This window comes from Syngnathus leptorhynchus, chromosome 6 (genome assembly GCF_054491065.1).
Source record: "Syngnathus leptorhynchus isolate UIUO chromosome 6, UIUO_Slep, whole genome shotgun sequence".
In the NCBI taxonomy this organism is placed as follows: domain Eukaryota; kingdom Metazoa; phylum Chordata; class Actinopteri; order Syngnathiformes; family Syngnathidae; genus Syngnathus; species Syngnathus leptorhynchus.
Genome location: NC_141200.1, coordinates 3,712,059 through 3,737,717, shown reverse-complemented (window position 1 = coordinate 3,737,717; position 25,659 = coordinate 3,712,059). Strand labels below are relative to the sequence as shown.

At 41.5% G+C, this 25,659-nt stretch overlaps 1 protein-coding gene across 1 annotated transcript; it reads left to right on the top strand.

Annotated features, from left to right (window-relative positions):
* Positions 1-1,337: 1,337 nt before the first annotated feature.
* LOC147055370 (copine-8-like) lies at positions 1,338-21,958 on the top strand. The gene is made up of 20 exons (XM_085914832.1): positions 1,338-1,490; positions 6,080-6,120; positions 7,831-7,877; positions 8,799-8,902; positions 10,273-10,312; positions 11,605-11,681; positions 12,104-12,167; positions 12,857-12,960; positions 13,673-13,777; positions 14,787-14,828; positions 15,162-15,237; positions 15,918-15,974; positions 16,039-16,100; positions 16,212-16,258; positions 17,021-17,202; positions 17,961-18,088; positions 18,471-18,573; positions 18,966-19,023; positions 19,707-19,780; positions 19,879-21,958. Exons 1-20 carry the CDS (start codon positions 1,414-1,416, stop codon positions 20,089-20,091), a joined length of 1,701 nt encoding a protein of 566 aa, XP_085770958.1. The 5' UTR covers positions 1,338-1,413; the 3' UTR covers positions 20,092-21,958.
* Positions 21,959-25,659: the final 3,701 nt, after the last annotated feature.

The window sequence follows — 25,659 nt, the reverse complement described above, 5'->3', positions numbered from 1 at the left end:
AGTCATGATGACAATCATTGCCCAACTTTCAGTCCAACTTCTCGTGTTGTTTTCTCAAAGAGTCCCAGGCGGCAGCACGCTGATGCTTATTAATGCGCGGGCGTTCATTCATCCTCATTTAAAAACAGCAACAGCAGCACGCAGAAGCTTTTTGCAGTATTGCACATGTGGGAGGAGATGCCGACTCAGCGCAACTTATCATCAGGAAACACCCTTTCAACGCGGGGGATTCTCATTAAAGACCTCACTTTCTTTTGTTTTAGTATGCTAAGCTAAGGCTTGTTGTTATTTCAATGTTATGGTGCTTAATTAGTTTTTTTTTTTTCCTGAACCTTAATTAGAAAATCAATTCATTGATATTTTCTAAAATGTGACCTTCATGTTGACCTGCACTAACGGATGCTTTTAGGAGAGGGGTTAGCATGGACGCTAACCATCGTTAGCACACATCACTGCCAGCCTGCCGTTTCGCTCCGGGATGGTCAAGGTGGTCCCCGATGGCGGACCATCTGCTGAGTCACAGCCGGGCTGGACCACCTTTACGTGACTTTGATCCCACTTTTATTTTTTTCTTTTGGGATGCAGCCTATGATGTTGCTTTTTCTTTGCCTTTTTGCTGTGACATTTTTATCCTGAAAGATACACAGGAAGTGATGTCACGTGCAAGTTTTGCACATCACAGTTAGTTAGGAGTTAGTGATTAACTTCTTTTTACACTTGCATAGCAATCAATTACACACTGATGCTTTAAGCCACAGCTGCTTAATATGGGAAATTTCTGTCTCGCTCTTTTCCTCGTTCCCCCTTTCTTTCTTCCCCCTTTCTTTCTCCCTTTCTCCCACTTCCTCTTATCTTCTATCGCACACTTCCTCTCTGTCTCTCCATCCATCCCTGTAGCTCGCTCTCTCTGTCTCCCTTTCTTTCTTTCTCTCCCTCCCTCTCCCACAATCTCTTTCTCCCTCCTGCCCTCTCTTTCCCACACTTGCTCTATTCCCCCTTCTCTCATCCTTACTCTGAGTGCTATGCAGGTATGAAAGTAATTATTACACACATCTGCTTTATTCCACAGCCAATTGAAACCCTTCCCTTCCTTCCCGCGCCTCTCCCTCTTTCTTTCTCTCTCTCTCGCTCTCTCTCTCTCCCTCCCTCTCGCTCTCTCCTCAGTGTTGTCACACACTCTCATCATTTTCCCGCGCTCGTAAGCATCCACACATCGACGCTCGGGTGGGAGCAGCGGACGGAGGAGTCTCCTCCTTCTCCCTCCTCCTCCTCCTCCTCAGTCCCACCACTTCTACTACCAGCAACTCCCTTTTGTCTTCTTCCTCAAGGCACGACCACCGCCGTCCTCATCATCATCTAGCTTCTTTTTGTCCCTCTCATGCCAGTCACTGAGGCTTTACTGCAGCTTGGAGAATGGCGTGCATCGGGGACGCGGACCCCTTCACCGCGGCTATCCCAGCCACCAAAGTTGAACTTACCGTGTCGTGCAGGTATGGCATAAGCATTTTTTACTCTGTGTATGTGTTGTGATGCTTTTGGCAAAGATGTCATGTGTGAGCTGACACGTGCAAAGATTGTGTTTTGATCATTATTATTACTATTATTACTATTATCATACAGTGCTGCCTTGAATAGTTTCATTCATTTTACCCCATTGAAATGAATTGAAATGCCATTATTTGCAAAAAAATGTTTTTAATGAAAACAAAAAATAGCACTGTATTGTTTATTATGTGGTTACTGTAGATAGGATTTCTATCTAAGTGTATCTTAAAGGGCTGTGGTAAATTGAGTAGGATTGACTGGTTAGTCTGCGTGTGAACATCTGATTGTGAGTAGTGGCCGATAGCAGCTTCTTGCGAGTGTTCCCATTTTGCATTTGAGAGTGTGGTTTTCTGTTTACTAAACAGCTGTAAGTGTAAGTGGCTGTTTTTCCTTGCTTACATGCGAGGGCATTACAATATCTTCATGACTCTGCGAAGCTACAAAAATTGACCAAATGAAAGGCTCATGACTTGAAAGATGCAGTGAGCAAAATATTGCGAGTCGACTACAATGCGTCCCCCTTATAATGCTGAATATGAATTTATTTACCCTGCTCCCGCTAATAATAGTGGAATTCCATCCGTGGCCGACTCGGTGCCCCAGTTTAGTCACTGGGCTAACTTAAGAAAAATAAATGAAAAATAAAATTCCCTATCAGAGGGGAAAAAAGAAGTAATGGTAATGAGCTTTGTACAGCAGCATCTCGACATTTTCCAGATAAATGTGTATTTATGTTTAATTTTAGCATCAAGCATGGTAGAAGTCATTGTACTGGTCGAGCCTTTTGCAAATCTTATTCGGAGATTGGACGAGAAGATTGAAATTTATCGGTGACCGTTTCACATGAGCTAAACGTGACCAAACGATTTGTGACAGCTTTGATGGCTTTCTTGATGAACATCAGTCGACAAGAGTCACCTTCAGCTTTTATATGACTTAGCATTAGGAAATTTGGGGGGAATTTCTATTATGAGTTGACCCACAAAAAACATCTAAAGACGCCAAAACCAAAAAAGGAACAAGATGTCTGCCATTTTGGTTTCAAGTTGCCATTTTACAGTACCCAATAACTTTTATAAAAATTCAGCACTCAAAGCTTACTTCACTTAGCAACATGAGATTTGGAAGGCATGTCAACCATAAGTTGACCCACAAAAATGTCCCAACAGGCCATGCCCAAAAATTTTGTAGTCAGCCTACACCTCAAAACCATTCGAAAACTAAAAGCTAATTTCACAAAGCAAGATGAAATTTGATCGGCGTATCTGTCATGAAGAGACCCACAAAAAAGTCTCAAGAGGTTATGCCTTTTTTTTTGTCTTAAAGCAGGCATATTTTCTATCTCCAGAGGTCCTTGAAACAAAAACTACTTTGAAATGATTACTACTCATACCTCCCTGGAAAGAATCACTGGCGCCTCCTACTGACAGAAAATACATCTCAGTTCCTCGCCCCACCTAAAAATCCTTCCCACCCTTCTGCATGTGCTGGTATAGGCGGTGTGATTTTCTCACTTTGTTGCGGTGCGTAATGTCTGGAAGATGATCCTTCTTGCCATAGGCTTCACATTTACATCAGAGCAGAAGGACCCACACACACACACACATTTGAGTGACGGGCGTGTTGCGAGCAGACGGCATGGAGCAACCACGCAGATGTTGGAAAAGTCAGAGCGTCAAAGATCACACGGCCGTCGCCTGTCTCAGGGTCCGAACGCATTGCGGAGTTGGAGCCCCCTTGACATTTAGGACCCACAGAAGGCGGCGCGGAAGCATTGACGCGTTGAGAAATGGCGCCATTGAAGACTCCCTGCTGACCCGCTGGGAGACGAGTCGATGTGTCAGCTCCAACGTTTCGCTTTCCTCGCCTAGGTGAAGAAAAGAGACGCCATCAGTGCAAGAGCAGTAATGAAGAAGAACCTTTAAGGCGTGGAATCAATATGCTCTTCTCTATCGGCGTTTTTTGCTTTTGAGTATGTATTGGATAAGTGTTGTCCATCATCTCTTTCACAGAATAGTCTTGAGTTTAAAACTGAGTTGAAGACTGAAAGCCTTTCACGCAGAGAGACTGCCAAATTATAGCTTAGTTTGTTTTTTATATAGAATCAAGCGAACCAAGGTGGGGGGGGGGGGGGGGGGGGGGGTACATGGAAGTGCCACATGGAAGTGCCACATGGAAAAATGTGGCTTTTCGAAAAACTGGGAGGATGCCACTGTAGTTTTATACGGAGAGCCCGCAAAACATATTTTTTCACACGGAACCCATCAAAAGGCAGGATAGATTCATTACTTGGCGCGTTTTTTGCACTGCAACGCAGTAAACGATACCAGCATCAAATACTTCATTGCTTTCAACTTCACACTTTGAAATTCCCGTTTTCACACGGTAACGGCTTTCCCCGCAACACTTCCAAAAGCTAGAAAAATTGATGTTTCAATTTCGTTTGCAGTTTCATAAAGAGTAAAGGCGGAAAAGCGCTGACTGAAACAAGCTGGGGGTGATGAGGTCTTAAAGCCTTTGAACCAAATGGCACCCTTGTGGTCATTCAAGTCAAAATGAGTTAGTTGTTTTCCAGTCTGACCTACTTTTCCCGCCGCACTTTCTATCCCGCCCGGTGCCGTGCTCGCCGTCATAAAACACGGAACTCCAAATTAACTCGGGCAATCTTTCGAACGCCTCCGAATCTTCTCCTTGGGTTGAAATCTTTTTTTATCTTACACCCTGACAATTAAAGTCCATTTTAGCTGACATCCTTTCGTATGGAAGTGAAGTTGTAGTGTCGTTTACAGCCGTTAGTGTTCCACTCGGGTGACTTGTGGTCCTTCCACATGGTTTTGTGTGCCTCCGTGTTTTTTGTTCTGTTCGATGCTAGTTATTAATTCCGCCTAGTCTGCCTCATTATATGGAGACTGCATCAGTAGGCATTCCACTAGATTGGAACATGGGGTTGCTCCACAGTATTGTGTACTTCAATGTATATTTGAATACTTCAATGAAGTACTCTTAAATTGGTCGCTCCAAAATGTTGTGTGTGTCCATGTTGTATACAGAAGATGCATCTCGTGTGACCTTTATCTCAAAATATATTATTTCAATTAGTTGTTTTTTTTCCAAGTATAGAAGTCTGGTCTCATCTGGTTTAGCGTCAAAAGCTGCTTTTAAGTCATGTTAGCTTGAGCACGTGACGGGTCGCTGGTGGGAGTTCAAATGTAATTCCGGTGTCAGGAGGGAACGCCGTTGTAAATGTTTGATGAACGCAGAGCCACTCAGCCATTTTCTTTTCTTTTTTTTTTAATCTGTATCTCGATCGAGATTAGGTGGACATGCACACGTGAACAAATACACAACACGTGTATTTGCGCACAAGTACATTCGACAAAATGTACACACACTTACACAAATACACTTACATATATGTACACAGATACACACATGTACATTCATACACGTGCACAAACGACATATGGCTTCATGACACACACACACACACACACACACACACACACACACACACACACACACACACTTCTATTGTAGTTGCCTGCTGCCGTATTTCTTGGCTTTTTATCCGCCATTTCTCTACTTTGGCAGGTAAAGTCTCCCACTTCTCACTCCCACACACTTGTGAAGCGCTTGGACGCCATCCTGTCGGTTTATTATCATTTATTTAAAGGGAAAGGGGGGGGGGGGGGGGGGTTATGGTGGTGGGGGGGTTTGGTACCATCTGGGCCACGCTGGGATCAGCAGAAGCCGAGAGCCTGATCCAGAAACATCACTTGACATCAGCGCGGCTGCGCGGCGCTCGCCGCCTGTCAAATGGGACGGGACAGGACGGGACACGAGCGACGCCATGCTCACCCCGCAGCTAGCATGATAGCTTCATCATCCAAACAAGCCCCTGTAGCAACTGCTGGCTGGCATTGGCACATCACACGTGCGTGCACACAGACACACACACTCACAAAATCCGTCAATGGAACATGATCGCCATTAGTCGCCAATTTCGTTCTTTTCCTGGAGCAATTCTTGGGTTACTTCCTGATGTCTTCTGTTCTTTGTGTCACTATAACAGAACTTAATTGGTTTCCATTGAGACGTGTCAGTATCCTGTGAATTGTGTTCTCTCTTTTGATTTTTGCATGTAACTCATATCACGAGACTTTGGGTCTCCCTCCGATCTCGTCTTTAATTGATTTCCTCAATCCGGAGAGCAGCTGTTCGGCATCCTCCACATCTTCATTCTCCTCCTCCCGGTAGAGCCCAAGATGGCGGCGTCATGTAAATTTGATGGCGCTGAGGGAAGGCAAAAAAAAAAAAAAGAGAGAGAAAACCGACTGCTGCACGTCTGAAATATTTAATAAGCTCCACTTTATGTTACTTCCCAGACTCTCCTTAATGCCTCCGCCTCCGTGGCAACCAATCAAAGGCCGTCAGTCAGAGAGGAGTCTGTTTGTTGTTTGGCAAAGTGAGTAAGCTTAATTAAGATGCTTTTCAATTAGCGCTAATGTTTGTCTCTTGTTTTCTATCTTTTTAGAAACCTACTGGACCGAGACACCTTCTCCAAATCGGATCCCAGTAAGACCCACGCAAACACACACCAAAGCATTAACATTAATGAACAAAACATTGTGGAGCTACTTACTAGTTAGCCTAGCGGAATATTTCAATGTCTTTACATAGCATAAGATCCAAGGCAATATGGCTGAACATATGTTGTGTGGAATCTAAATATTGATTGACACGCACACACAACATTGCGGAGTAACGGCATGTCATGAAAGATATTTTTTTTAGGTTTATCCCAAATCTCTCATTTCTCCCAATATATCCGATTTTTCATAATAATATGATAATGTACTATAGTCATTCCTATTTAATTAATCACCAACATTTTTTAGTCTTGAATGAAATGGAAAATTCTTTTTGTCAGGCTCACCGAAGACTCGTAACCATCTCTAAATGTTGATGTTAAGTTCAACAAAGCCCCTTCATGATCATTCCTGTTGAATATTTGTGCTTTTTCCTACCCTCCCAACACTTACTGACCCACACACATATATGCACAAAGGGTCTATGGTAATATGCACAAACAGTGGAATTTTATCCGGCTTTATAAGCTAATATGAATATGGTACGCCAGAGTGTGCCTGAGGCCCTAAAAATGTGGCCGTGTGTGTGTTTGTGTGTGTTGAGGCGCCCTAATGCTGTGTGACTGTGGCCAGTGACTGTCAGCATAGCAGAGACATGGACGCAGCACAAGTGCCTTCTTGTATAAACGTTGACCGAGGCGAGGATGCTCATCCTTTCTCCTCCTCTCTTGCTTCCCCCCCCAAAAAAAAGAACTACCTGGATCTGGGTAGTGCTCAGGTGTTCCCATCCAAGAATCAATTAGCGCTATCAAATCAATTGACATTCCAGTCCAACACAATGTTGCAGGTTTCTATATTGAGCCATTTATTTATTCCATCCAATCTACATCTGATGTGACAGTTTGACTCCACAACGTTGTGTGTTTTCACCACAATGTGTGCTTCGGCGTCTGTAATAAGGATTCGAATTCCAGTAGACTGATGAAGTTGCTCCGCAATGTTTTTTCAGATCATTCCACACGATTAATCGCTCATACATCATACATGCTAGCGAATTAGCATCGATTTGACGCTACAACTTCCGACTTTAATTTATATGGGGGCATCAGTATTTTGACTTGCTTGTATAATTGTAAAAAAAAATAAAACACTTCATATGAATGTCTATCTGTTCTTGAAAGCTTTCAGTATGACATCATTTCATCACACTTGTTACCATAGCGGTAGCGATGGCGCACATGTTAATGAAATGTCACTTTAGTGCCGGATGATTGCTTCGCTTAGCTTTTTCCACCGGTGCGCCGCATTCACGGGAAATGGGGAAAAATAAAAACCTACCCCCCCCCCCCCCCCCCCCCCCTCAAGGGACGGGAGACGCTCTCATATCAATATTATCGAACGTCCTCGCTCCATAAGAAGGACATTCCGCCGCACTCTAACCTGTTTTTTTCTTCTCCCACCTACGCAAACAACAAGCGTGGCCTCCCCCCTTCCTATTCCATCCTCCCCCTCACTGACATATCGTCACGCTGCAAGGCAAACTTCTAGTGACATTTAATTAGGGAGTTTTCCCGCCATGCCGTCCGAGGGGGAAACACGCTCTCAGCTCGTCAGCATGAAGTTGTCACTGTTAAAATTCTCTTTCAAGTCCTCTCTCTCTCTCTCTCTCTCTCCATCTTATCCTCTTTCTCCACAGTTTGTGTGCTGTACACGCAGGGGATAGCAAACAGGGAATGGAGAGAGGTGAGTCACAAATGACATTTTTCTTTTTCTTTTTTTTTTTTTTTTTTTTTGTGTGCGCTATAAAATGGTGACTGACTGTTTGGAGACACCGACAATAGAAACAGGACTATTGTTTTTCACAGGTTTGGGCACCACAAGAGGATGAAATTGTTTCTTTGTGGTGTTTTGTTGTCAAGAAATGTTTTATGCAGCACAATAAGGGAAGGATCTGAAATAGCAGCGAGCAGGTTTAACGTGCCGCTTTGATGCCGTCTAATGGGCAAAGTCCGTATTAGTGTAATTGCGTCCCAATGGGATGCGTTGATGTTTCAGTCGTCGGTTACTGGTGTCGTGAAAGGAGAGAGCGCACACACACACAAAAATGACTTTCGTTCAAACCCTCAAACTCGCCTTTATAACAAGTCACAGTTCTTATTAAATGTGGCTTGGAACAATTCCTTATGGGGCGGCCATTTTGCCTTGTACTGCCACTCGCTGAATGTATTTATTTATTCATTTATTTATTTATTTAAATTTTATTTAATTTATTTAATTTATTTATTTATTTATTTACATCCCTCCAGACCACCACTTTTGCAACCATTATTGGTTGATGTTATTTTTTTATTGTACTATTAAAAAGAATTATTTTTTCCAGTGGTTTTGGATGTGCACACGAGGGATGTGTATTCGCGGTTAATATTTACAAATTTTAATTTAAGCTTGATTATTTGTTTTTGTCATCAATAAAAAAAAAGACATTTAAATTGACTGACATTTTAAGAGTTGAAGTTTGACTAGTTTAGCATTATTATATCATTACCATCTTAGCATCCAATTTAAAGTGTCCTACTTGATATTGTATATGATGAATACTGTGTCTGCGCTTGTATTTGATATGACTTGATATTATCTTTTTTATTTATTTATTTTTTTAAACAGTTTGGCAGAACAGAAGTGATTGACAACACACTCAACCCTGACTTTGTGCGCAAGTTTATCTTGGATTATTTCTTTGAGGAGAGGCAGAATCTACGTTTTGACCTGTGAGTTAACCATTGATTCGTGTGTGTGTGTGTGTGTGTGTGTGTGTGTGTGTGTGTGTGTGTGTGTGGGTGTGTGTGTGTGTGGGTGTGTGGGTGTGTGGGTGTGTGTGTGTGTGCGCACGCACCGCTCTCCATGCATTGGAGCAAAGCTAACCGTGAAATATTTATGCTGTGTGCGGGAGGGAGATGTACGTTATTCCGCCTTTTAAATAAAAGACACATTTTCTTGTCACTTTTTTTTTTTCCCGAGCAACGTTCTCATTCTGCTCGGTTGCACTCAGAGAGGAAAAATAAGTCCATTTGACTCCAAGGCATTTTGTGGGGACGGTGATGGCGATGCTAAGGTGTCCATCATGAGGAAATGGAGATCACGTCGTCATTGTTTGATCACGACTAAACTAAATGAATCAAAAATATGGCCGGGGACAATGAAGGAGTATAAAATTAAAAACAAATGCAGTGTTAACTTTTCTTTTTAAATACAAAATTCAATTTCTCATTATTTATTTTTTTACCACCAGTCATTTGATTATTGTGCTTTAAGCAATATATCAAGAATATGGAACAAAAGACCTCAGTGTAAGCCCAATAAGAAAAACAGACAGCACAGGAAGCGGAATCCTATCCGGCACGGTGCCGAGTGATGTCATCCACAAATTTGTGCTCACGAGACGCCGCGGGATATCTTCGTGTGTATGTGTGTGTTTGTGTCTGTGTTTATGTGTGGTCGAATCAACATCCATCCATCATGTTGTTTTTTTAATGCCTCCCTTCCCATCACTTTCTCTTGCTGTCTCACACGTGGACGAACACACACACAGGCACACTTGTCAGTGTGTCTCATTATGAAATGGGATCACATGAATGATTCATGAGGCGTCCAAAGTGACAGAGGCAAACGCAACGCATGAAGCGCACCTGTGCCTTGTGCCGCCAGCACACACACACACACGTGCACACACACACACACACACACGTACACACACACACACACACACACTGCATCTCTACATTATTATCCCTGTCAAGGTATGTTTGTTTTTATTGTGTTGCACTCACACCAAAATTACCAACAGAAGCTAACCACAAAATAATTTTCTTTTCGCAACGTGAAATTTGGTGGGGGTGTCTATCATGAGTAGACCCCCCCCCCCCCCCCCCCCCAAATAAAGAAACAGAAGGCTCATTTGAGCCTGTTGACATTTTGTCCATTCACTACCAAAATCGGATCACGTTTACGAGACAGATGGGCAAAGGACACTAAATCGAGAAACATTTTAGTTTTGGTCTTTGTGTGTGGGCGGAGCCTGCTAGCAAAACGTTGACTCGAATGGTGTGTAAACTTTATCGTCACACTCTTCTTTGCCCAGGTACGACTTGGACTGCAAAAGTGACAATCTCTCCAAGCATGTGAGTGTCTCTCTTTATATTTCGATCAGCCCAATGCCAAAAAATTTGAATTCAAAATGTTTAGCAGTTATTCATTCCTATCCAAATCCTTCACCTCCATCATCTTGGTGGCCGAGACGGCTAACCCCTCGGTCCCTTCCCTATATTTTACTCCAATAACCCCCCGCCGGCTCCATCTGAGCGCAGCATGAAGGCCGAGGATGCTTGGATGCATCCTGTCAGCAGTGTGGATGTGTGGGATTGCAGATCGGCCACATTGTCAACAACCGGGCCCCTTATCCACTTGCTATAAATAACACTATCATCATTTCAACAAAAAAAAAAAAAAAAATCATGTTTTTCATCAGTTGTTCCAGATCATATTCTTTGTATACGTGCCTTGCGCAGACCGCGGGGTGTACTGACAAAGCACGCATTTATGTGGAATTAAGAGCTTTTATGGTTTCTTTTGTCCTGACATTTCAAATATTTCAGTCTTGTTTAGTTTTGCTAATGAATGCTAAAATGCGCATGGCATGGACAAGATTATTTGTCGGTGCTGTTTTAGGAAAAGACAATACAGTAGCTTCGCTTTTTTTTTTTTTTAACTTGCTGAGGAGGTGGATTTAGTCATATTTATATATTTGTGCTTTTTATTTAAAATATTACTATTTGTTTAAAGCACATAATTTATCAAATGAAATTGACAGTAAAAAAATAATAATCTCATAAGATTATTTGTTAATTGGGCAAGGACAATTTTTTAATAATTGAATTTCAAGATTCTTTATTTATTTGTTTATGTATTATTGAGCCAGCAATGATAAGAAACCACCCAAGGTACATAATGGATACCTTGTTTTTATTTTCAGCCAGTTGAATATGATTTCCAGCGAGTTCCCCTTGGAAAGGTCGCAGCTTTTTTGTCATGTTTCTTAGTCGTCAAGAGGAGGAGGACCTTGCTGTGTTTTGGCTCTCTTCTGGCCGGCATCTTTGGAGCAAATTTGTGCCTGCGGGACGTGAACATGAGTGTGTGTGCGTGCGTGCGTGCATATATCATTGCACAGACTTCTTGTTGTTGTTGCTGCTCCTAAAGCCAATCTCTTGTGGAGGCCTTCGAGACATGAACAAGGACACCACACATGCTAGGTTCAAAAAACTGGGAGATTTAAGCACTCCAAGAAATAAAAATCGATTTGAGCACCCAGCTAAATTCCAATGCACAGAAGTTGCCAAACAATGTTAAAAAAAAAAGAAACAAACAGCATGACAGTCTTAGATTGAACTCACTTTTTTTTTTTTCTCTTTTCCAGGATTTCCTAGGACAGGCATTTTGCACGCTGGGCGAGATTGTAGGCTCGCTGGGAAGCCGACTCGAAAAAGCTTTGATGTGAGTTGGAAAACAACAATATGTACTGTACAGTAGTGGAAGCCATTTTAATTTGTTTCGTGACCAAGCGGAATTGATACATTCAAGTTAATGTATTTCTAGAACCCACAAAAACAACACAATTAGACCTGTACTGTATAAAAACAAAATGAAAGAGAATGTATAGAAATAAGCTGTATTTATAAAGTGTAATGACGGGAAGTCAATTAGCCACCTATTAGCACTTAGCATGTTATTATCAATTAGCCAGCCAGCTAACATCTGGTAGTACACTAAGATAACATCCACTGTAAATATTTCAAACATTATTGTGTGAATTTCCTCATTTTCCACTTTTTTTTTGCAACGTTGCATGAACGTAGAAAGAAAAATGGAGGACTTAAGTGGCCCTAAGCTTCTTGTCATGATGTGTTGTGTTGCAGGGGTATTCCCGGTAAGAAATGTGGAACGTTGATCGTGAGAGCCGAGGAGCTGAGCAACTGCCGGGTAAACCACACAAATGTGTCCTTAATGCACCACGGAGAGAGTGTTTGTAGCTCCGACACACAAACGTCCTTCATGTCCTAAATGCAGCACAGAGATTGTGTTTGTTTGTCCGTAGACGCTCCCAACGCTGCTAAAATTAGAAGGCGAGTGTCCAAAAGCGGACTTGCTAAAAATAGCCTCTCTCTGCTGCACATCCAGCATAAGAAGAAGAAATGATGATGTCAGCATATTTTCTTTCTCTATTTGCATTATTCAGCTTCACTCAGACGCTCTGTTATGTTATAGATTCATTCGACAACGATTGTCTCGAGGTCCACGGCAGCGAGAGTAATTCTACTTGGTTGCTAGTTGCCATGGTAACAAGAGTCTATATGAATTTTGACCTCTTGAGTGCGATTTTGTTATTATCATTAAATACCAAATATACTTACAGACATCATATTTATGAGTTAAAAAAAAAAAAAAGAACGAGAAGTACATCGGCATGTTGAGTCGCCGTGTAAAATGTTTCGCAACTCTCAGCCGAGCCGCCGTAGGAAGAATGAATGACGCCGAGGCATTAGTTAACAATGGAACTAACTCAAATGGAAAGTCTCCTCGCAGCATCCCATCATACTCTGTCACCATGGCAGCCATCACACTGTGTGTTTGTGTGTGCGTATGTTTGTTTGTGCATGTGATGCCGGCAGGAGTCGGTCATGCTGCAGTTCTGTGGCAACAAATTGGACAAGAAGGATTTCTTTGGGAAGTCGGACCCTTTCCTCGTCTTCTACCGTAGTAATGAAGACGGATCGTGAGTTGACAAGCTGCAGCTCGCCTCCGCCGTTGTTCATCTAACTAACACACACACACACACACACACACTAACACACACATATAGACACTGATTGTTCACGCTCCAGAAAGCGGCCATGTACACTCTATAAGCACTAAATGTGTTGTTCTTATATAATCTTCTATACTGGATGTATTATATTCATCTGCTATGTTCATCCAGAAAGGGGGGGGGTACACGAATTAGCCTTTCAATCAATAATAATAATCCTAAAAAAATATAATAATAATAATGACCATATAAATAAATAATAAATAAACTACATGGAAATAATTTGAATAATTATAACGATATGAAATAAAATCTTTAAAAAAAACAACAACTATAAAATAGTAAATCGTGAATCTGGTATGCAATCTATATATCAATGAAATTATAGAAGCATAAATTCACCATTGCAATATCGCGGCGCCAAAAATTTGCCAGGAGGGAATAATGGCAAAAGACCTGTTTGGTTCTCGGGTCAAGCTGCGGCCATTGTAAACCTCCCCGAAACTTAAAAAGGGAAGTGCAGTTGGCCCTGCAGGGAAAGCAGGCCTGCCTGCCACTTAACAAATTCTGCTTTTCTTCCGGTTTTGATGTCCACTGAGGCAGCCTAAATGCTATGCGACAACACACATATAGACCTTTAACGCGGGTTTGTGTACATGCCGACACGTGTCTCTGGCAGGTTCACCATTTGCCACAAGACTGAGGTGGTGAAGAACACTCTGGATCCCGTGTGGCAGGCCTTCAAGATTCCCGTCAGGGCGCTCTGCAACGGTGACTACGACAGGTACAACATTGATATGAGAAATCAAAAACCATGAATCATGTAGAAGTCTGTTTTTAATATGATAATTATAAATTATGCAAAAACACAAAACATGCACTTTTTATTATGAGGTAGTAACAATAAACGAGCTGTTGGAATGTAAAATTCCCTTATCCATTTTTTCACTTTGACATTTTTTGCGCATATTTCAATTGAGTTAATAAAGAATATCATTTCAAACAGTCCCTTGCGCCACATTTTCGCGTAAGCCCTTTTCATGCTAATCGCATAACATTACAGAAAATAAACCTTGAATAATGTCTCGTGTGGAACATGCGCTCTAATTTGTATTAATGGTCACTACTTGGAGGTTAATGAGTCACAAAGAAGGCAAAGCTACTTTAACTTCTTTACTCTGATGAATATTTTTCGGGACCACAGAGCTGTTGAAATCCATCACATATTTAATTTACATACATACGGCGCTTGATAGCGATTAAAGCGTATAGCCTTTGAGATTTAAAAAGAGGAAGCACAGCAGGTTGGAATAGTGTCACATTCACATCGCACTATGTGCTGGATTACCAGGACCCCCGCTCTTGTTTGAAAAAAAAGGAAAAGAAAAAGGGATTTGCATTTGTAATGACTTGACCTTAAACCTGCGGCAGCACATTTTTTATTCATGTATGATTTTAAGGTTAAATATCAGAGCATAGGATGATGGCAGTTCTTGTATTACCTGTCAGGAAAGTCACTTATTACAATTAATGAGAAAAGCTACCAAAAAAAAAAAAGAGAATATTTTAAAAGATTGTGTTTTATAGACTTAGTTTTCAAAGCACTGACAAATGTCACGGACTTGTTTTTTTATTGTTTTTTTTATTTCATTTGGTTCTTTTCTATTATACACGGATAGGGTGGCAAAACATTCTCGAAGTCTTATTGTACATTGTGAGTGTGAACTTTTTGAAAGTTTTATTTGTGCAAGCTTAGATTGTTTGACATTTAACGGTTGTGTCTTTCCATCTAGGAGCATCAAGGTGGAAGTATACGACTGGGACAGAGACGGAGGGTGAGTTTCCTTTCTTTACGCTCACATTTTGGTGAATACATGTTGCAAAAAGAAGCAGAGTGGTGATCGACGTGAACCCAAAAGCCTGTTAGCATTATTAGCCCAATTAGCCACTCATTTAGCTCAAGTTTGATTGGTTTTCACGCCATTTCCCAATGACGGATTTGCAAATTCAGCAATTAACGTCCATGTCTCTCAATTACGATCACCGCCAATTGGCTCGTTAGAGGGGACGCTTCATATCTGCTGACACGATGTGCTGCACGTTACGCTTTTAACGCGATCATGTTGACTCGTACGTGTGTCCCTGTCCGTGTCCTTCCTCACGCATAGGCACGACTTTATCGGCGACTTCACCACCAGTTACAGGGAAATGTCAAGAAGCCAGTCACAGTTCCACATCTATGAGGTAAAAGTCTGATACACACACATACACACAAATATATAAAGACAAGGACACACATACTCAAACAAGGTAGAAAGACAAGGACACTTACACACACACACACACACACACACATCCATGTGCACACACACATGAAAAGACACATTCTATACATTATATGCACACAAAAGTAGATAAACAAGAACACACACACACATAGATAGAAAAACATGCCCACACATTAACACTTGACCGGTAAATACCGATAGTGCAACTATAAGTATGAGGGCGGCGTACGTTGGGCTAGCATCATTACTCGGTATTCGGAGTTCATTGACCCCGCCTCTCTGATCAAACCGTCAGCGAAGGTCGAGCGTGAGACAAAATGCTGACGAGAAGAAGATAAAGATGAAAACGCTGCGCCTCTTTTACATGCCATCAAACACGTCATCTCCATTTCGCCTACACAACATGCTTCCGTGGCTTGTTAGGCGCCGCACGTTTTACACAGTACACTAAAGAAAAACATCGCAAAAAGCATTCCCTTGATGTTTGACATTGAAGTCAGCAGTCAGCGTGACGGGGACGCCTGGCGGATTAAAACAAAGTTGGTTTCTCTAGTACGTCGACGGTTTGAACTCATCGAGCGTCACCATGGCAACGCAAGATAATCAATGTAAGCTGCTTGCTGTTTTCCTATACAGGTGCTAAATCCAAAGAAGAAAGGAAAGAAGAAGAAAAAGTATCAAAACTCAGGAACGGTGAGTTTTAGTGTGGATTCCATTACGCCGGACTCAAATTTACGGCAAACATCAAATGTTGCAGGTCACCTTGTTGTCGTGCCTGGTGGACACCGAGCTGTCCTTCCTGGACTACATCCGAGGCGGGTAAGCCAAAATAAAGACGGACAGGCGAGCTGTAACATGCCTATTAAGTGCGCTTGGCCGTCGTTTCCAGATTGATAGCGCTGACTTCTTTTTTTTTTTTGGTCTTTGTAGGACGCAGATTAATTTCACGGTGGCGATCGATTTCACAGCATCGAACGGTGAGTGCGTGTTATCGCTTCAAGTGTTGGAAGGCAACACGCTGGGTTTGCCTTATCTGAGATTGATGTCGTCGCCTTTTGTTTGAAAGTCAAAAGTAAAGCCACATTTTGATGGAATGTCACTCGTGCTTATAGGATTTAATATTGCTATTTTTTAATATCCAATATTTAACACTCACATTGCATAGAGTAGCCAAAAGACACAAAAGAGTAAAAAAAAAAAAAAAAAAAGCTAAAAGGCGTCTGTTCTCCCAAACTTTCCACTCCGAAGCACCGATAATGTTTCTTTCGTAAGGCTTTATGAGGTGCCTGGAGGCAAACATGCGTAACAGCGGCAGAGTTATTAAAAGTAATTAACTTTGGGGGCCACGCGCTGGTTTGTCTCCCCGCCATCTCGTCACTGGTTGAAGTGATTGTAAGTGGAAATGCTGATATTAGCTGCATAATTGTTTTATTCCTGGCAGTTTGGCTGGAGGCCACGGTGAGTTTTTATTACAAAACTACTCAGAGGCGCTCAAGCGTGAGGCGAGTGTGGGGGGGTGATTATTTATGTGATGGTTTCGGGGCTGTCATTTCTTCAAATGTTAAAAAAAAATGCAGCAATTTTTCTTTGATATCACTGTAGGGCATAATATATTATTGTGAAAGTCATTTTTTTTTTTCATCATAAGAAATGAATGGGAAAAAAATATTTGATTGCGGGCAACTCTTAACACTTTTGCCACAGTAACTTGAGACTTACTTCCGATTTGCGTGTCGCAGGCAACCCGTCGCAGCCCACCTCGTTGCACTATATGAGCCCGTACCAGCTGAACGACTACGCCATGGCGCTTCGGGCGGTAGGCGAAATCATTCAGGACTACGACAGCGACAAGATGTTCCCGGCGCTCGGCTTCGGAGCCAAGTTGCCACCCGACGGACGCGTCTCGCACGAGTTTGCCTTGGTGAGGAGCGCAGAGCGGGCATTGCTCATGATAGTTATGCTTAACAAATTTCACTTCACTTACTAAAACTATTTTCCCAAACTATTGGGGTGTATGACTGAACCCAAAAGTGACACTTCCAACCAAAATGGCCGAAATGGTCTTTTTGGTGGTCTACTCATGACAGACAATTGTTATGTTGTTGATTGAAATTGGATTCAGTGGCTGAATTTTCTACAAAGTATGGGGTGCATTTCTGAACCTAAAATGGCTTCTTAAAAATCTTCCTGTGTTTTTCGGCAAAGCTTCTTGAGACTTTTTTTTTTGTGGGTCCGCTCGTGATCGACTTGTCAACTAAATTTTCATGTCAAACCGAATTGAGTACTGAATTGAATGCAAATCGACCTCATCATTAGCATTTGTAAAGATATGACTGAAGATGAGTGCAAAATTCAGCTAACCATGCTATAAAAGCGCCCATTTAAAAAAGAAGCAGTCAAATGATGATGTCATTTTCTTGTCAATCATAAATCTGGACCTTGATCTGTAACACGGCGCCAGATATCTAGACTGCATCTGCTCGTCAGCTCTTGCCTCCAGATGTTTCTCCAGCGTCATTAGCGCTAACAGGCGCACTGCATAAGGGCTAACACATGGTGACATCATTATAACAGAGCATAGACATTCTCCCACGTATGGAGCTCTTCAATTATGCAGCGTGGCTCCTTTAAGAGTTTGCCGCTTTCTTTGTTTCATCGTCATCAATTTTGTGTACGCAGAACGGCAACCCGCAAAATCCGTACTGTAGCGGCATCGAGGGCGTAATGGAGGCTTATTACCAGAGTCTCAAGTCAGTGCGTCTCTACGGACCCACCCACTTCTCCCCGGTCATCAACCACGTGGCCAGGTACTAATAAGCCTTGCATGTTTTATGGCCAATTATCAAAGTTCACCGACATGCTCCACCCACACATCATGAAGAAAGCTCAAATGTTTGCCATTAAAAAAAAAAAAAAAATTGCCCATCTATGCTTCAAGTTTGGTAGTAAGGTCAAAGTAACGCTAATATGGCTGCTTGAAAGGAAAAAAGGTTTTTGTGGGTCTACTCACATGCTGACCAAATGTTATGTTGCTAAGTAAAACTGGATTCAGTTTTTACCTCATTTCTACGTGGACTGAACCACTTCAAACCGAGATGGTGGATGTCGTTTTGAGACTTATTTTGTGGGTCATCTCCTGATAGAAAAGCCTACCAAATTTCATGGCTGAATTTTTCCCCGACATTGCAGGTACGCGTCGGCGGTGACGGACGGCTCTCAGTACTTCATCCTGCTCATCATCTCAGACGGCGTCATCACAGACATGGCTCAGACCAAAGAGTCCATTGTCAACGTAAGCACTTGTGTTTTGGTATAATAACACAAATTTGTATGTGTGTGGTAGGGATAGAAATGCTAGCTTGAATGCTTTTGTGAATTTAAAGACCTTTATTGGTTAGTGATTGACTTTTATGACCATATCGCCAAGCTCTACCTCGCCGGAAGTTTCCAATCTTTGTTTAACAACCAACATTAAAATGAGAAAAGTGAGCAGACAAGAAAAAGGCAGATTGATTTTGCCCCCCCCCTCTTCCTCCTCCTCCAATGGTGCTTCCTTTTTCTCATGGGCTCAGCCAGTAATTAGCGGCACTTTTTCCACTGACAGCCTGCAGCCCCAAAGATAGCAAACAGTTCCAAATCCCCCTTCTTGTCTCTGATCCCTTCTTTCTCCTCTCACCCTCGTAGGCCGCCTCTCTGCCCATGTCAATTATAATTGTCGGGGTCGGACCAGCAGAATTTGACGGTAAGCGGCGTGCATATTGCACGTGTGCGTGCTTGTGTGCGTGCGTGCGTGTGTGTGTGTTTGACGTTAATCCTCCATTCCGAACTCGCTATCTCCACTCCCACATGGCACAAGGCTTCTCTCCATGCCCTCCTCTCGATAATTGTTGCTCTTCCCCGGCACGCCGCCACGGAGGGGAAAATTCCCCCTTGTCGCGGCAGAAGACGAGTGCTTATTTCCCATGTAACGTCGCAGCAAAAGTCGAGTTTTTTTATTTATAGAATCGGCCAGGAGTAATGATACGGAATTCAATGCAAACACTTGTGATGCTTAAACGGAGCGACATGATATGACCTGTTGCGTACTATTATTATTTTTTTTTTATGCAATTGGATCAAGTGTAAACATCCAAAAAGTTTTCCCTTTCAGCGATTTCCCTAATGACAACGGATAAAATGTTAACATGCTAACCGTTAGTCTGCCATAACACAAAGTTCGAAGGCACATTAGAGCAAGATATTGCCCTTTAATTGGATCGTATTTTTTAATAAGAATGAATAAATTATAGACATGCTAATGATTCACACGAGTGAGGAAGATAACTACCCGAGTATATAAAGTGGTGAAGCAGTTTGGGAAAGTAGTTATGAGGATGATATTTGTGTGTGATGTAATCCCCCCCCCCCCCCGCCCCTCCCTTCCAGAAATGATCGAACTCGATGGGGACGAAGAGAGGATCTCCTCCCAAGGACGCTTTGCGGAGCGGGACATTGTTCAGGTATGACACATTTCCAAATCCGATTTCAAAGGGCATTTGATTAAATGTTATTTATTAGTTTATTCACCACCCCCCCCCCCCCCCCTCGTGTCTTTTAGTTTGTTCCGTTCCGGGATTACATCGACCGCAGGGGCAATCACATCCTCAGCATGGCCCGACTGGCCAAGGAAGTGCTAGCGGAAATCCCCGACCAGTTCCTGTCTTACATGAGGACGCGGGGGATCAAACCCGGCCCGCTGCCCCCCCCTTACACGCCGTGCCCCCCACCGGCTCTTCACCCTCTCCTCGCCAGACGGGTAAGCCGGATCTAAGCTTCGGGGGGGGCTTCGTCTTCTACCTTCTTCTTCCAAATGTTCACTGGAAGCTTTTGAGGCGGTTACCGAACGTTGTTGTCGGAACGCCGTGCACGTGGACGCTGCAAAAAAAGCGACAGTGGGAACGGTTGCTGTGTCAGGGGGCGTGGCCTATTCCGCATGACGGTAACAGATGCCACTTGTGTGTCTCTCCGTAAATAAATGTTTACAAGTGGAGGCCTGGATAAGGATGAAACTACCAATGGAGGCGAGGATGAAGAACGGTGTGACTTTTTTCATATTTCCGATGTTATTAAATGGAGCATGTGCTAGTTAAAGAGAAGCATGCACTGTCGTCCTGCACTCAGGGCTTTGTCCCGCCCCACCGACTTGAACCAGCCTTACCTTTTGGCCACGTTCTTCCACACGGCTTTTTTGGAACCGTAGCTAGGCAGTACTCCATAACCTTCGCTTCAAAACAGGACTACAGTCTGGCATTCTTTTTTTTTCTTTTTTTTTTTGGGGGCGTATCTTTTGTCATCCTACCTCTGAGTGTGTTGCCAAAGCATGCTAGCCTGTCTATTTTTATTTTCTTATTGTTGTTATTCAAGTCTTTGAATTATTAATATTTCTTCCCCGTTTGATCCCAAGCGCATTGGTTGCAAATTTTTTATTTTTTTTTTAAAGAAAGCAACATAAAAAATAATGAGGGAATGAAGCCAGTAGTAAATAGTTCTTGTAGCATTTAAATATTTTCCCTTTCTTGACAAATTTATAGGAGTGAAGTATCAGGTGGTGCTAAAAAGATTCCAGCTATTCAATTTGTGAGTAACTCACAGTCTTCATCGTATCGATTGTTGAGATCCAAGATATTTGCCAATAACCCAGTGTGACAATATCGGAACTCTCGATGGCGTTTCTATTCTTAGTTGTATTTTCGCATGACAAATATAAATGTGTCGCAAAGTTGTGATACATTTCCTTGCCAATCTCTTATTAGGAATTGTAATTAATATGATCCATAAATGAATTATTTCACTGATTTATTAATTTGTCTTTCTAGCTTTCGGCTGCCAACGTTTCAGAGCCACTTCCAAACTTAAAAGGGGTGTGAGGGGGGGGGGGCGAATATTTGTGCTGCACCCCGTTAAAATTCAGGAAAGAGTCCCTCCCCAAACTGCACTGACACTTTGAGCCACGACCCTCATTTTGTATTTTTATTTATTTATTTATTTTATTTTTTTTGTGTGTGAAGTCAAGCACAAACAAGCAACCGCTCATTTCCTTTTCACCGTATGAAAACAATTCTTAGCCCCGTCCTGAAGGTTTACAACATTTTCTAAAGTCAGGCCTCAAAATACACATCCAATACACGCTTGTAAAATGTTTTCTTATACATATGAATACAGTATATATTTATACACTGTACAAATATCTGCCTTCTTTGGTGTATGGGCTCATGATATTTATCTTATATGTGATGCTGCTTCTTTATGTATCATATTTTGTACCGAGGCCTGTAATCATATTTAAATTATGACTAACAGGCCTTATCCGTGTTTCTGTGTTGAGTTATTCATATTTAAATGATGAACGACAGGCCTGTATTTTTTTATTACTGTATATTGTGAACACTGACACTCCGTAGCATTGCCATTCAAATAAATACTTTATTGAGTGTAATTGTTTAGTGTATTGTAGGCAATGGAAGGGTGGTCTGACAGAATTTTTTCTACTCTTTATGATGATTAGTTTCATGGTTTTTTTTGTTTATGTTTTTTTTTCCCCTTACTCCTGAGAGACAAATGTAGCATCAATTGCCGAAAGCAGATAAGCAGACAGGAAATTATGTAAAGTCAATGCACTGGACACTAAATTAGGTACATTGTTCAATAATATCTAAAGCAAAAATAAATTCTGACTTAGTAAGATAATGCTATTTTTTTAAATATTTCAATTATTGTGGTTGGCTTCTCAAACTATGTAAATGTTGCTTTGATTTCTTTGTAATTCTTTTTTTTTTTCTTACAAAATAATAATAAAACTGTGGCCCGTTATGTAAATTGGCGAATTATAAATAAATTGAACATTCAATATATATATATATTTTTTTTTTAGCTAGAGCCTTTTTAAAACTTAGTGTTTATGTGGAATCCAACCCAAAAATTGTGAGTGTTTTTTTTTTTTTTCTGCATTGGATTTCATTGAATTGTGTTCCTAATGTTGTGTCCAGTGGGTGTATAGTACATACAGTATATCTCGAGTATAGTATATAGTGTGGAGCTCGTAGAGCGTGTACCACGAGGCATAAGGGCCTTTCATTTCATTTATTCATGGCGACAACCTCGACGTCGCCCACGCTCCCTTCGTCTCGCAGATGTGCATCCGGCGCACGTATGAAACATGCATGACGCTTGTGTAACCAGGCCGACTTTTGATTGTGCTCTCAGAGGAACAGTGCTTTCATGTCGCTAGCTATTAATTGTGCCATCAGCGACCTTATTTAAAAAAACAAAACAAAAAAAAACCACAAAGACATTTAACTTTTTTTTTTTTTTTAAGGCAGGGATGGGGGAAATAGCAAGACTTCACAAAGATGTCAGCTAACGATGCGACACTGGCAGATGAATCAGTGATGATTGACCCGTTGCGCTTCTCAGCAGGCTAATTAGCTGATTAGCTGATGCTAACAAGCACGACTAACTCTTAAGTGTCGTAGCTCAGTGTACTGGCAGTACTGATCTTTTTTTGATTTTAGTATTCAAGAAGACTTAATGGCTTGTTTTTTTTTCTGCTGTGTTAGTTTCGAACTATTTTGAACAGTTTCACACTCTGCTAACGAGTTTGGCCTTCCTTTTGGCCCCATACTATTGCACATTACTGTGCGTTGGTTTGCTGTAATGGTTTTGAACAATAATTTTATTTCGATTGCTTTAGACTGCTTGCTGTTGCGCAGGTTTAGCTCAGGGATCACCAACAAGGTGTCCACGTGCATCAGGTAGCCCCCCCCCCTCCCCCCCAGGAGCATATGAGTAGCCCACGGGTCTATTCTAAGAATAGCTCGCCAGTGCTGGTAGATTATGGTTTCCTAGGAATCTTGTAGACGTGATCATTTGAAAATGTCGATGCCTAAACGGATTTGAAAGTATGTAAGGGAGTTTAAAGAGTGACTTGAATGCAAGAAGGATGAGTCATTTTTCAAAATCGATTTCCGGGAAACGAGAGGCAATTCCAATGTGTTTGGGTTTAGCGTTCCATATATATATATAAATATATATTGAAAGCACTTAAGGATCTATTTTTATTGGACAATTGGTTGTTTGGCATGTTTTCATGTGCCCTCAGGAAGAGCGAATGAATCGTGTTCACATGACGACAGGGGAATTCGAGGGTGGGTTTTGGATTTTTTTTTGGTCGCATGATGCCGCAAAGTGTGAAATCACTGTTCCTATGAGGCCGTGTGGGAGTAACAATGGAGAGCATTGATGGACGGCGAGGCAAGAAAAGCGGCGGTCGCCGCCGCCTCCGTCCACGATTCATTCACATTGCAGCCAGCTAGGCCATGTGACCCCTTTTTTTTTTTTGTCTCTGATAATATGAACATGGTTATTCCACGGAATGCTGATGAATATCCTCTCTTATCCGAGCATGCATTAGGTTTGCATGGGTATGTTCTTTTTTAGCAAGTGGATTTCCAAAATAAGAGTCTAATTGAAATTTTTTTGTACTGTTTTGCCTTAAAAATCTGACAAGGTCAATCTTGGAATTGTGCAACTAATCCTAAAGATAAATATTTTATTTTCAGGGGGGTTTTTTTGTGGGTTTTTTTTAACAATCCAAAGTCACTCCTCTGTCAGACTCAACCAAGTTGTCTGCTACGTTTCCAATCAGCAATACAGTTCTGTTTGAAACAAACGAATAACCTCTGGACATTTAAACAAAGCCTTTAAAGCCCCAAAATACAATTTTGGTCCATCTGTATGTGAGAAGGACAGGGTAGTAACATTAGAAAATTCAACCAAAAATTGTCTAGGAAGTACTTGCTTTCAACCGTGTATGACATTCGACTCCAAAATGACTTGAAAAGTACAAAATAATTTTTAAAAAATCCACGGTTTTGTCTCCCACTTCATTCTTCAACCAAAACTTTTTTACTCCTGCACTGAACTTTCCATTCCAAAGTGACTTGAAACAGTAGAATTCCTGCACCCTCAGAAGCCCCCCCAAATCCTAATTTTTTTTTTTTTTCTCTTGAAAAATTACAGAAATGTAACAATTTGTGGATACTTTCAACTCTTCCGAAGTACTGCCCAAAACTGTAGATGTGCATGAGTTGTACCACTGGGAAACAAAACCAAAAACTGTCTTTCACGAACTTTATTTTATCTCCTGTGTGACTTTACATTCCAAAATAACTTCCTAGGATGCTTAAAATCCACTAAAAGCAGGTTTTTGTATAGCAGAAGGATGGGGGTTGTCACCAATGGACTTTATGAAAATGTCTCCAGAACCGAACTGTATTGCTTTATGGAAACCTTTGAGTAGAGCCTCGCTGGTGGCCTGATCCCATGGAAAAAAAACAAAAAAAAACGAGCACAGATCAGACCACAGATCCCGCTGCAAAATGAAACAGTCGGTCTTCCTTAACTCCAAGTAAACGAGCCTTTACTTCATTTCTGGCTGTTCCTGGCTTTTGCATGACGCTCGTGTAAACACGAAAACACCCATGATGAGAACATGTGCCATCTGTTTGCCACGTCACAAACCAGCACTGGTTTTACTTGTATATGGAAGCCATGATGAAATTGGTTCAAAATGGTTATTTATGTAAGAATCTTTCAATAAATATTACTATTAAAAAATACTTGTCTGTAATTGCTCTTTGTCACCACTGAGAATTTTTGATAAATGTTATAGAATTGAAGATCATTTTATTTGAGATAATAGGAGTAATATTTGTATTAATATGATGTATATGTATTTAGGAATTAATCATAAACATTTGGAGTTGGGTAAAAAAAATGACTTAGCATTATAGCAGCGCTAGCATAAACTAGGATGGTATCTGCATGCTAATGCAGGTGGACAAATGTTCAAATATTGGGACCGCGCTGGATGTCTGCGCTCTACCGAGTGACATTCTCATTGTAATTTTTAATAGCACTGTTAAAAAGAAAAAAAGAAGGTAAACAATGTTTGGATGCTTAACGCGCAGCCCATCCCACACACCAAGTGCGTGGGCCGCTTCGCTAGCAAGTGACAGGGTGCTAATTACAACTTTTTTTTTTTTCTTTCTTTCTTTTTTTTTTTAAAGTCCCGGCCAACATTTTAATGAGCTGTCTGTGGTTCACAGTGTCTGACTTTTAACTCCCTGTTCAATCCTTTATTATTATTTTCTTATAATACTCGCCTCCCACTGCTAGCCAAGTATAGAAGCTTTAATTGGCACTCACACACAATACATAGGAAACACATGGCAGGTTAATGTTTTAAAGGATCGCAGTTCCGTTGACAAGAGTAGAAAAGGTGCAAAAATAGAACAAACAATTAAATGTTGCATTCAGTTTGAGATAACCTATGGTTAGT

Coding starts and splice junctions, on each gene's coding strand:
- LOC147055370 (XM_085914832.1), top strand. CDS start 1,414: ATGGCGTGCATCGGGGACGCGGACCCCTTCACCGCGGCTATCCCAGCC. Junction 6,121..7,830: donor CTTCTCCAAATCGGATCCCA/GTAAGACCCACG, acceptor CTTTCTCCACAG/TTTGTGTGCTGTACACGCAG. Junction 19,024..19,706: donor CGGACCAGCAGAATTTGACG/GTAAGCGGCGTG, acceptor CCTCCCTTCCAG/AAATGATCGAACTCGATGGG.